This window comes from Lutra lutra, chromosome 18 (assembly GCF_902655055.1).
Source record: "Lutra lutra chromosome 18, mLutLut1.2, whole genome shotgun sequence".
NCBI classification, from domain to species: domain Eukaryota; kingdom Metazoa; phylum Chordata; class Mammalia; order Carnivora; family Mustelidae; genus Lutra; species Lutra lutra.
The window spans coordinates 10194875-10207131 of NC_062295.1; the positions used below are offsets into that span (position 1 = coordinate 10194875).

General features: G+C 45.9%; 1 protein-coding gene across 3 annotated transcripts in view; it reads right to left on the reverse strand.

Moving 5' to 3' along the window:
• Positions 1 to 12257, reverse strand: part of CPPED1 (calcineurin like phosphoesterase domain containing 1) — a 103553-nt gene that overhangs the window by 33175 nt on the left and 58121 nt on the right. For all 3 annotated transcript variants that reach the window (XM_047714079.1, XM_047714080.1, XM_047714078.1), the window contains exon 3: positions 472 to 894. In XM_047714079.1, coding sequence (XP_047570035.1) covers positions 472 to 894 — 423 coding nt within the window. The remainder of the gene's footprint in view (positions 1 to 471; positions 895 to 12257) is intronic.

The window sequence follows — 12257 nt, forward strand, 5'->3', positions numbered from 1 at the left end:
CAAGAGACACAACAGTTGTCAGAACTGGAATCCTGCCAGTCACTGGCCGTGCATGGAGTCAGCGGAGAAAGACCCATTTCTCATGACCCCGTCCTCGGCTGCCCCCCGTTAACTGCACACCCGCAGGACCCCGTCCTCGGCTGCCAGCAGCTGCCACAACTTCACTACTTGGTAGGCTAGGGGCTAGTGTAATGACCTGCAGGCCCCCCTCCTCTAATGCTAATGACCACTCTATGTGAGAGCTCCTACTGCTACTCCCACTTTACAGATGAGTACACTGAGGCTGGGAGGGCTAGGCAGCTTGCCCAAGACCACACTGTCCATGGGGGGCGGGGCTGGGGACAGAACCCAGTTCGGTCCAAATCCCCATCTTCTCTACCCTTCGCCAGGCTGCAGGAGGGGGAAGAAGGATCTGGAAGCCTTCCCTCCAGACGGCCCTCCCAGCCAACCCCTGGGGCCCCGGGTCTCTACCTGCTCTGGTGAGCTTGTTGGCCACCTCCTTCCGCACGGACTTGGTGAGGTTGAAGTAGTCGTCGTCCTCGTCGATGCTGCGGAGGAAGAGCGGGATGTGCTGGAAGACGACGGCGTGCTGGCAATGGCGCCGGCCTGCGACGCTCAGCTGCTGGTCCAGCCACTGGTCCTGTGCCTGCTTCAGGGCGGGGCACTGGGAGGCATCGTACCAGAACTGGGAGTTGAGGACGAGGAACAGGACGCCCCCGACCCAGAAGCTGAAATAGTCGTCCCCCCAGGTCTGCTGGAACTCTGCCACAGTCTCGGGCGTGGGGGTGTTGCCTACGTCGTGGTTGCCGCTGACCAGCACCAGCGGGATGTCACGGTCCACGCGCGCCAGCACCCGCTGCAGGTCCGCGGTCTGCTCCTTCCGCCACGGCGTCCCTGCAAGAGGGAGGGTCACAGCTGAGACGGCCGGGGCTTCCCGCGTGCTCACCAACGTAAGGTAAGAGAGCACAGTCTAGAAACACACTGAACCCGTGCGTGGGAACTGCAAACGGCAGCTGTGTGTTAAAAGCAAATGAGTAACTTCGGTGGGAGCCTCTGTCTGTCCCCCTTCCCTCAGGATGTCTTGGAAATTCAGTGTCCAAGTGGCCATCTGACCCGGCGGTGCTGACCGAGTGGTGACACGGAGTTACTCTAACACTGAATGTCGGCGAGGCTTCCTTTCTTTTATGCAGATGAAAAATAAATATAGAGTTGCCGCTTTTCTGTCCCATCTCAGTGGGTCATCATATGCACCCCTATCGTGTATGGACCCGGCTTTGAACACCAGTACCAAACCAACTGCTATTATAGTTATTCTTTTTTTTTTTTAAAGATTTTATTTATTTATTTGACAGAGATCACAAGTATGCAGAGAGACAGGCAGAGAGAGAGGGGGAAGCAGGCTCACCGCTGAGCAGAGAGCCGGATGCGGGGCTCAATCCCAGGACCCTGGGATCATGACCTGAGCTGAAGGCAGAGGTTTCAACCCACTGAGCCACCCAGGCGCCTCTATCCTTACCACACCTATGGCCTTGCAGACCGTGTGAGCACCCTTATGGGGAAAATTCTTAGAATCCGAAGGGCCAGATCGACTGGCACACGCACCTTGCCACATCTCCCCCGCCCCGGCCCACACAGGGGAAGACGTACTTTGTATTCCAGTAACGGTGTGTAAAAATGCAAGGGCTCCATGTCTTAATATTAAGTGTGTCTCCCCACACACCCCCACACTCCAGACACACAGGCTTCAGTATGGAGATAATGTATTAAAACTTGAATGGATGGGATCTGAAATGACCACTTCAATTCCAAATCCGGTTTTTTGGCCTTTGTTTTGCTTTTTGAGCTCCTCTGCGCTAATCTACCCAACAAATATTTATCGGGTCCTGACTATGTCTAAGGCACTGATTTCGTTACTGGGGCGAGCGGCGAGCCAGACACACAGACCCTTCCCTCCCAGCCGGGGAGTCAGATAACCGACTGATCCAGCAAATGACGTGCAGCCCACTGTCCGTATCAGACGCTAACGGAGCATTACTGACAAACGCAAGGTGGGGAACCGACAGGATTCCTGCACCATGTTAGTCCCGAGGAACATGCTTAACGTTATGCACAGACACAAGGAAAAGGACGAGAGGGGAGAGCAGCCCTGCTTCCCTTGGGAGGATGAAAACTCACCTGAAAAACCTTGCCATGAGCAGACGAACATTATACCTAACAGTCCGCATCTGCCACGAGTGTAAAAGACGACAAAAAAGGTCCTTATGGAACAACTGTAGTAAGGAGGAAGACCTAACGCAGACGGGCATTCAGTTGAGATGGTCATAAAATGGGCGGGCGTGAAGCAGGAACAGGCAGAACCAACTCAGGAAAGAAACAGGCGAGAGACAAAACTCTTTCAGAACTTACAACTGGAAGAAACCAGCAGTGGCCAGATCTCCTTTACAGCCAAGTCTCTGCCCCTCTCTGTTCTTCTAAATGGCCCGTGTGAGCCTGTAGAGGAATGTGCATTCTCTGATGTACCCTTGCATCTCCCCTCTGTCCCGCCTGTGTACGGTGCAACTCAGGTCTCCTGTGTCACTTGTCCTTGCTCGTGGCCTGCTGACCCAGGTCCGTTTCGGGGAGCCTTGGTTAAGTCCCCACTGTAACTGTGAACAGATCCATTTCTCCTTGTAATTATGCCAAGTTTGGTGTGCATTTTACTTTTTGCTGTGGTTATTAGGTAAGAGGTCAGAATTTCCCTATCTCACTGAAATAGTTTTATAATTAACTCTAATAAAATAACTCTAATAAAATAAATAAGATAAATGAAAAGAAAGAGGTAGATCTACACTGATACTCTAGAAAAATCATTAATATACTAAGTTGAAAAGGTAAGACATGGAGAAAAAAAATCATGTGTAAATTTTTAAAAGGCTTATAGATAGTCATATACTGTGAATAAAACTTCTCCAAACACAAAAAGAGAATGATAACTCTGGTTAAATCTGGGAAACAGGAGAGAGGGGGAATTCCACATTCAGTTTAAAACCCTTTATACTACATTTTGAAAGTTCCTTCCTTCCTTTTTCCAAACTTATATATTTCCATTGTTTTTTTTAAAGATTTTATTTATTTACTTGTCAGAAAGAGAGAGAGAGACAGTGCACAAGCAGGCAGAGAAGCAGACAGGGGCTGAGAGAGAAGCAGGCTCCCTGCCAAGCAAGGAACCGGAGGCAGAATTCGATCCCAGTACCGTGGGATCGTGACCCGAGCCGAAGGCAGTGGCTTAACCGACTGAGCCACCCAGCATCCCTATTTCCATTATTTTTAAAGGTGTTTTCTTGTTGTTTTTTGGTTTGTTTGTTTAAAAAGGAGGTTTTAGCCCAAGGCTCCCAAGGTTTAAAGAAGATTCGGGAGGTCAGTCAAGAAGCTGCATTTCCAAGTGATCCCAGTATCTCAGATGAGTGGAATCTGGAAAAGGTGTTAGCCGGCTGACTCAGGAAGAGCTCCTGAGGGGAGAGGCAGGGCAGGTCTGGCCTGGCACGAGGAACCAGGAACCCCTTCCCTGGTGGTGCTGGCCATTTGCCCACATCCAGTGTCCACCTCCTCGCTGGTCTGGGTCGGCCCAGACTGTGGGCATCTGTGTTGACTTATCTTATCCCCTCTAAGACCCCGCTGGCTAGGTCTTTTCCCATGTCAACAAACAGGGAGGATGAACTCTTTGTGGCCTTGAGCATGATAAACCATTTCAAAGGGACTCCATAATAAACCAAGGTGAATTCATCACTACTTTCCTTAACCAGTGTTCTAAAAACCCCAAAGATGCCACCAATGTTCCCATCTTTCCATTCATATCTACTTGGGAGCAGCCAACACTAACCTGGCACTTACCATGGGCGGCACTGTTCTAAGAGCTGGACGCATATTAATCAGTCTGACAGCCAGTGAGGGCATTAGGACTTGAACTCACTGTTCCAGCTCAGACTGCTGCCTCTCATTCCAGTGCCCTGGCCCCAAACTAAGGTCCTAGCTTCCTGGGTGACCCCTCTCAGCTGTCCTGATCCACAGGACATGGGTTTACAACACACTGGGGTGCACAGCGTCTCCCATTCCTGATTTTCAAAGGGCATTTTACCATGACGCTTCATATACTGACTGAGCAGACATAAAGAACGTTCAATTAGCTAATGACCATCTAGAAAAAAGCATCTTAAAAGAAAGGCTTACTCAGAACTCGGAAAGGAGACCTTGTCTACAAGCAAGCTACAGGGTGGAACTGTGAATTACACAAAGTAATAGGATGTTTGTTTCCAAACTTCAGAGGGATCCTGCTTTGGAGGAAATCACAAATATCCCCCAATAACCTGTTTAAAAAAAAAAAAATGAAACCCGTGGCTTTGCTAGGTCCCCTCAGTCAAATATCAGCCTCTCTTTTGAAGCTTTTCTAGAACTTTCTGAACCCCCCCCCACATGGAGGCATGGTGTGGGGGGGCAGTCTAGGACACTTGGGCTTGGTCCTTGCCTCTTGCGCCTTACAGGCCACGTGACCTTGGTGAGTACCTTAGTTCCTCTGAGCCTCCGTCTCATCATGCGTGCGATAAGGATGATAGGCTCCATATCTCAGAGGGCAACTGTCAGGATTCATACCAAGATAATGATTTCCAGAGTTCGGTATGAACAGGAATGCAAAAATGTTAGCTGTCTTCCCTCCACCCCCACACCCGAATGTACTGAATTCTCCCTTTTTTGACCGGTGACTCATAGTACGCACATAGCAATCAATAAATCATTTCTGAAGGAAAGAAAACATTCCCCAGGGATGTAAATAATTTTTAGGTAAGAATTTAAAAGTGAAGGAGTAACTTCTCAGCTGCAGAAAGCCAAGTTTAAGGAAAACATTTGCATTATTTTCAACACACTTTCATTTGTGTCGGTCAGAATTTCTTTAGGGTCAGAGTATCAATAATCCCTTAGTATTATTAGCATAGCTCATAGGACACCTTAGCACAGCTTCCTAAGGAAGTCATAATATTACAGCAAAGACCAAAGCCAAACCTACCTCCGTCAGGAATAGAAACAATGTTAACTTGGCCAAGGACAGAGTCTCCATGAGTTTCTTATGGATCGAGTGGGGCTCTGTACTTTAAAGGAAAGACAGAAAGAGAGGCAGGGAAAGAAGAGACGAGACTTTGGTGAAGGAAGAAAAACTGCAAAAACCGACTCAGAAGAGAGAAGGGGAATCCATTAAAATTTTAGAATTATATGTTCTAGTTCTGTGAAAAATGTTGGTATTTTGATAGGGATTTCATTAAATCTGTAGATTGCTTTGAGGAGTGTGGACGTGTTAACAGTATTGGTTCTTCCAATCCATGAGCATGGTATATCCTTCCATTTGTTTGTGTGAACGTCACAGAATTAGAACAAATACTCCTAAACTTTGTATGGATCTACAAAACACCCTGAAGAGCCAAAGCAATTTTGAGAAATAAGAACAAAGCTGGAGGCATCACAATCTTGGACTTCAAGTTATATTACAGAGCTGTAGTGATCAAAACAGTATGGAACTGACCCCAAAACAGACACACAGGTTAATGGGACAGAAGAGAAACCCAGAAATAAACACATAACTTCTACGGTCAACTAATCTATGACAAAGAAGGAAGGAATATACAATGGGAAAAAGACAGTCTTTTCAACATATCGTGTTGGAGAAACTGGACAGCTACATGCAAAAGAATGAAACTACACCCGTTTCTTAACACCAAACACAAATATGAACCCGAAATGGATGAAAGACTCTAAGTATGAGACCCGAAACCAAAAAAATCCTATAACAGAGCACAAGCAGTAATTTTTTTTTTTTTTTTTTACATTGGCCATAGAAACATTTTTTTCTGGATATGTCTCCCGAGGCAAGAGACACAGAAAGCAAAATTAAACTACTGGGTCCACATCAAAATAAAGACCCTTTGCACAGTGAAGGAAACCATCAACAAAACAAAAAGGCGATCTACAAAAAGGGAGAAGATACTTGCAAATGATGTATCTGATAACAGGTTAAGATCCAAAATTATATGAAGAACTTATACAACACCAAAAAACCCCTCCAGGGACGCCTGGGTGGCTCAGTCGGTTAAGCCACTGCCTTTGGCTCAGGCCATGATCCTAGGGTTCCTGGGATCAAGTCCCGCATCAGGCTGCAGGGAGCCTGCTTCTCTCTCTACCTCTGTCTGCCATTCTGCCTGCTTGTGCGTGATCTCTCTCTCTCTCCCTCTGACAAATAAATAAATAAATAAAATGAAATAAAAAACCTCCAAATAATTCAATTCAAAATGGGCAGAGGACATAAACAGGCATTCTTCCAAAGAAGACATCCAGATGGCCAACAGACACATGAAAAGATGCTCAGCATCACTATCATCAGGGAAATGCAAATCAAAACCACAATGAACTACCACTTTACACCTGTCAGAATGGCTAAAATAAAAAAGACAAGCAGTAACAAGTATTGATGAGGATATGGAGAGAAAGAAACTCTCCTGCACTGTTGGTGGGAATGCAACTGGTGTAGACTCTGTGGAAAAGAGTCTGGAGGTTCCTCAGATAATTAAAAATAGAAATACCACACAATCCAATAATTCTACTACTGGGAATTTATCCAAAGAAAACAGTAATTCAAAAAGATACATGCACCCCTAGCTTTATTATAGCATTATTTACAATAGCCAAGATATGAAAGCAACCCAAGTGTCCACTGACTGATGAATGGATAAAAAAAAGATGTGGTACACACACACACACACACACACACACACACACACACACACACAGAGGAATATTACTCAGTCATAAAAAAGAATGAAATCTTGGCTTTTGTAACAACATGGGTGGGCCAAGAGGGTATTATACTAAGTGAATGAAGCCAGTCAATCAAAGACATATACCATATTATTTCACTCAAATGTAGAATTTAAGAAAATAAGTGAATAAACAAAAAAAGAGACAAGTAAAAAACCATATTCTTTTTTTTTTTTTTTTTTTTTTTTTTTTTTTTTTTTTTTTTTTTTTTTTTTTTAAATACAGGTCTTTTAAGAATTACCTGATGGTAACTAATTTTTTTTTTTAAGGTTTTATTTATTTATTTGACAGAGAGATCACAAGCAGGCAGAGAGGCAGAGAGAGAGAGAGGAGGAAGCAGGCTCCCCGCTGAGCAGAGAGCCCGATGCGGGGCTCGATCCCAGGACTCTGAGATCGTGACCCGAGCCGAAGGCAGCGGCTTAACCCACTGAGCCACCCAGGCGCCCCAAAAAACCATATTCTTAAATACAGAGAACTGGTGGTTGCTGAGGGGAGGCTGGTGGGGAAGAGGGAATGTGGGAAAATGAACACACTTACCATGTTGAGCACTGAGAAATGAACAGAACTGTTCATTCATTATACTGTATACCTGAAACTAGCATAACATTGCATGTTAACTACAAATAATAAAAAACAAAAAGATGAGAGGAGGAGGACTGCTCTGGGCAGGTCTCAAAGGTGGAGGAGGGGCATCTGCAGAAAAGTGGGTACTGAGAAAACACGGACCCTGATGTCTGCACACACCTCTTGACTGATGAGAAGTCTGGATGGGACTAAGGGGGGCAGGGTGGAAAGCTGTGACCCGTTCAAAGTATGTATTTTTTAAAAAATTTAAAATGTGAGGAGTTTAAGATAAATCCAGGAGGTAACAAACATTATCGAGAGAATTACAAAATAGTTATTTATATCATTCATTAATTTTGAATTTTGAATAAGATGGGATACCGTGGAATGCATAACCTATCACTATTAATATGTATTAAGGCAGGGATAGTTATCTTCTTGTTTTGAGAACAGCATTAAAATACACTGCCAGATAAAAATCTCTCAACAAACTTGGAAGAGACGTAAACATGCTTCACCAGATAAAGTACATCCACAAAAACCTGGTAGCTAATGTCACGCTTTGTGGTGAAAGACTGAATGCATTTCCCCCAGGAGTGAAGACAGAGCAAGGGTGTCTGCTCTACCGTTTGCATGCAGCACCACAGCAGAAGCTGTGGCCATTGCACTAAGGCAAGAAAACAAGCACACAGACTAGAAAAGAGAAAATAAAACTGCCTGTTCTCAGAAGACGTGACTGTCTTCATGGAACCCCCCCCCAAAATCTATTTTTTAAAAAAAGTTTCTAGGGCGCCTGGGTGGCTCAGTGGGTTGAGCCGCTGCCTTCGGCTCAGGTCATGATCTCAGGGTCCTGGGATCGAGGCCCGCATCGGGCTCTCTGCTCGGCAGGGAGCCTGCTTCCCTCTCTCTCTCTCTCTGCCTGCCTCTCGGTCTACTTGTGATCTCTCTCTGTCAAATAAATAAATAAAATCTTTAAAAAAAAATTAAAAAAAAGTTTCTAGACTAGTAAGGGGGACTGACTTAGGGGCTGGACGCAAGGTCAATATATAAAGATTGTATTTCTACAGACTAGCAATGGAGAATTGGAGGTATAAGGAGAAATATTTGAAAGATACTTAGGGGGTAGAAACAGAGAGGAAGGACTTGAGAATCATTCTCCAAGGGTGCCTGGGTGGCTCAGTGGGTTAAGCCTCTGCCTTCGGCTCAGGTCATGATCTCAGGGTCCTGAGATTGAGCCCCGCATCGGACTCTCTGCTCAGCAGGAAGCCTGCTTCCCCCCCCACCTCTCTGCCTGCCTCTCTGCCTACTTGTGATCTCTGTCAAATAAATAAATAAAATCTTTTTTTTTTAATTTTTTATTTTTTCAGCATAACAGTATTCATTATTTTTGCACCACACCCAGTGCTCCATGCAATCCGTGCCCTCTACAATACCCACCACCTGGTGCCCCCAACCTCCCACCCCCCACCCCTTCAAAATTCTCAGATCGTTTTTCAGAGTCCATAGTCTCTCATGGTTCACCTCCCCTTCCAATTTCCCTCAACTCCCTTCTCCTCTCCATCTCCCCTTGTCCTCCATGCTATTTATTATGCTCCACAAATAAGTGAAACCATATGATAATTGACTCTCTCTGCTTGACTTATTTCACTCAGCAATAAATAAAATCTTTAAAAAAAAAAAAAAGGAAAGAAAATCATTCTCCATGTCTCAGGAGTTGGGAGGCCAGTCATGTCATTTACGGACATGGAAAAGACTGGGGAACAAACAGATTAGAAGTAAAAACTGAAAACTCTGTTTCAATATAAAACATGCTGTACTGACAGAGATACAGGCGACAAAAGGAAAAGGCAGACAAAAAGACAAAATGGACTTCATGCCAGTTAAAAATTTTTGTGCAATGTCAGACGCAAGTATCAACCACAGAGTGGGAGAAAATACTTGCAAATCCCACATCAGGTACGGCATTAATATTCAGAATATACAGAGAACTCCTAAACGTCAACAACAGATTCGGGCTCCATCCTCTGAAGGGAAAATATCATGGGGCTTCCCTCTGAGTCCGTCTCTCAGCCAGAAGTGCAGGCACAAACCACAGAAGCGGAGTGTTTACCTGCCAAGCACAAAACACCATGAGAAACCTATTTTGTTTTCCCCTTTGGGGATTAAGGAGAACATAAGCTGCCTCTAAGCCTTGGAGATTATAACCGGCTACAGGAAAAAAAAAAAAAAAGAACAAGAAACAAATAGCGAACCCACGTGTTTCTGTTCCCCTTCAACTATCCTCATCCTGGCGAGCAAAAACGCAGTGACGGCAGAATTCCATCCAGAAACTACTGGTGAGAACCGTCCACCTCGGAGACCTTCTCAAAATCTTCTCTTCTCTGTGGAAGCTTTCTGAATAACAGATGCTGTGCATAGATTTCAACCGTGCTATGAATCTGTTTACTGGTTCAGCAAGAAGATTTCTTTTTTCTTTTTTCTTTTTTTTTCCCCCAAGAAGCAAACCAACGCTCTCTGTAGCAAACCGACCAGGAAGGACGTTGCTTACACAAAACAAGACTTCCACGCTCTCTGGTCCGTGGAGGTACAAAGACTTAAATGAGAGCTGATGATAATACACTCCACCGCCCCAGGAAAATGTAAAATAAGTAGCAGGGCAACCTTGGCCGGCACAGAGCCCAGTCCAGTGACTGAACGGGCTGCTCACTCTGGGGGACCTCGAGGGGACTCCCTGGTCCGACCAGGCAGTGGCGAAGAGAACAAAATCAGTGTTGCGCTCTGGTAAGCAAACGCTGAGCGGCTGCTCGCAAACTCAGGCACTTCCCCAGCTGAGGCCGGGGCAGGAGAGGAGGGTGAACCAGGGTGTGACGGGGAAGGATTTCAGCCTGCTAGCTCAAGTGTCCCCAACTATGCAAGAGCATACAGTTTCGCATTGACTCATCACCAGCTCTAAAAGGACATGATTCCTGACAAATGTTTAATTTGAAGGGATGTGTATGACTTCAAAGCTAAAGCACAGAGAGGCTTTTCTTTCTTTCCTTTCCTTTTCTTTCTTTTTGGGAGGGGGGTAGCATGCTCTTTTGGATTCAAAGAGCATCAGTTCATTGCTCTGCTACCACGGTTTACAGATGGGCACACCAGGGCTGACTGCGGTCTAAGGGAAGCGAGCGGGGAATGGGGACCCAGCGCCGAACTGCATTGGAGCCCCAGGCTCCGCCCTGGAGGGCTGGTCTGAGAACTGGGAACTGGCCTGTGTGTGTGGGGGGGGTGTTCCCAGTGAGGATTCGGGGAGGGGGGACACAGGGGTCTTAAGCCTCACTCTGTGACCAACCAGCTGTGCTCTTTTGGGCAACAATCAGTTACGAACATGCCCCTTGCCACCATGAGTGAGTTTCTACCTGCCAGGGTACCAACGTAAGGACCACAACACGACCATCGTCCTGTCGCCATGACACTTCGTACCTAACGATGCACTGATGTAATCTGTCCAGGTATAAAGCAGCAGCAGAAACTTGCTCTATTTTCAACGAATGGAAAATGAAAATGATGATGTCCCACATATGGGGCCGGGTACCCGGGGTAGTGTGCTGAAGGGGACACACAGTTCCTTCTTCACAGAGCTTTGAATGCATACCCAAGGCTTCTGCCGGTGCCGGGAGAGGGAGGACACCTCCACTCGATGCCACGGACCACCCTCCCAGGACCCATCAGGACGTCAGGACTGGTCAGGGAACCACTGACCGATGACAAGGAGCAAAGAACTCTCAGAGCCTTATGACAACAAATAACGTGACCCCTGGGTTTAGGAGGTACAGTTAGGACATTCAAAAGTGTGTCAGTTATCAAAGAGTTCTCGACTTGTTGGAAAGTATCCAGGGCAATCACGCCGACAGGCATTCCAGCGGGTGGTAAGAGGGGGGGACACAGCAGCAGACTCTTGGACCAAATCATCAGAGCTGCCAAAGGCATCAGGGAGGTCACTGCAATGGGAAGGGGGACTGGATAGCAACGCCACTTTTTTTCAAGCCTTCCACTCGGGCAGAGTGACGTCAGCTCCTCAATAAAGATGATGCTCTACACTTTTCCGAGTTCATCCCAATACTGTACTTAAAAACATTACAATACAGGGGCGTCTGGGTGGCTCAGTGGGTTAAGCCGCTGCCTTCGGCTCAGGTCATGATCTCAGGGTCCTGGGATCGAGTCCCGCATCGGGCTCTCTGCTCAGCGGGGAGCCTGCTTCCCTCTCTCTCTCTCTCTGCCTGCCTCTCCGTCTACTTGTGATCTCTCTCTGTGTCAAATAAATAAATAAATAAATTCTTAAAAAAAAAAACAACAAAAACATTACAATACAGATACATTCACCTGCAAAGTTTTGCTGCTTGATAAATTATCCCCCTACTAGCATCCAGCTGTATTTTTTTTTTCAAAGGGGAAAGACATTAGAGTTATAAAAATTTTTAAACTTCGGGGACAGTTTTCACTTTGCCAATGTATTGTGCGGAAAAAGCTGGTTTGTACGCGAGCTGCTTGGACTGTAACTAGGATCTGCCACAGAAATAACATAATATGTAACTGGCGATGAGATCGCAGGGCTACGCACAGTAACCTAGTTAATCCCCAACACAGATGAATTTACTCACTGAACTCTGCAAAAGTTACAATCATGCTTCCCTTCCCACCTGCAATGTTTACCTTCCCAGCAAAATATTTGGGATTTCTGTTAGTGTTGTCAGTTTCTGGGTCTTTCCTTCCTTTCAAAAATGCTGCTACCAGTTAGCACAAGAACCTAACCATTATTTATAGCCATAGGTAACAATGATTGCAAGGGAATTTAATATACTAGAAGAGAGGAATAT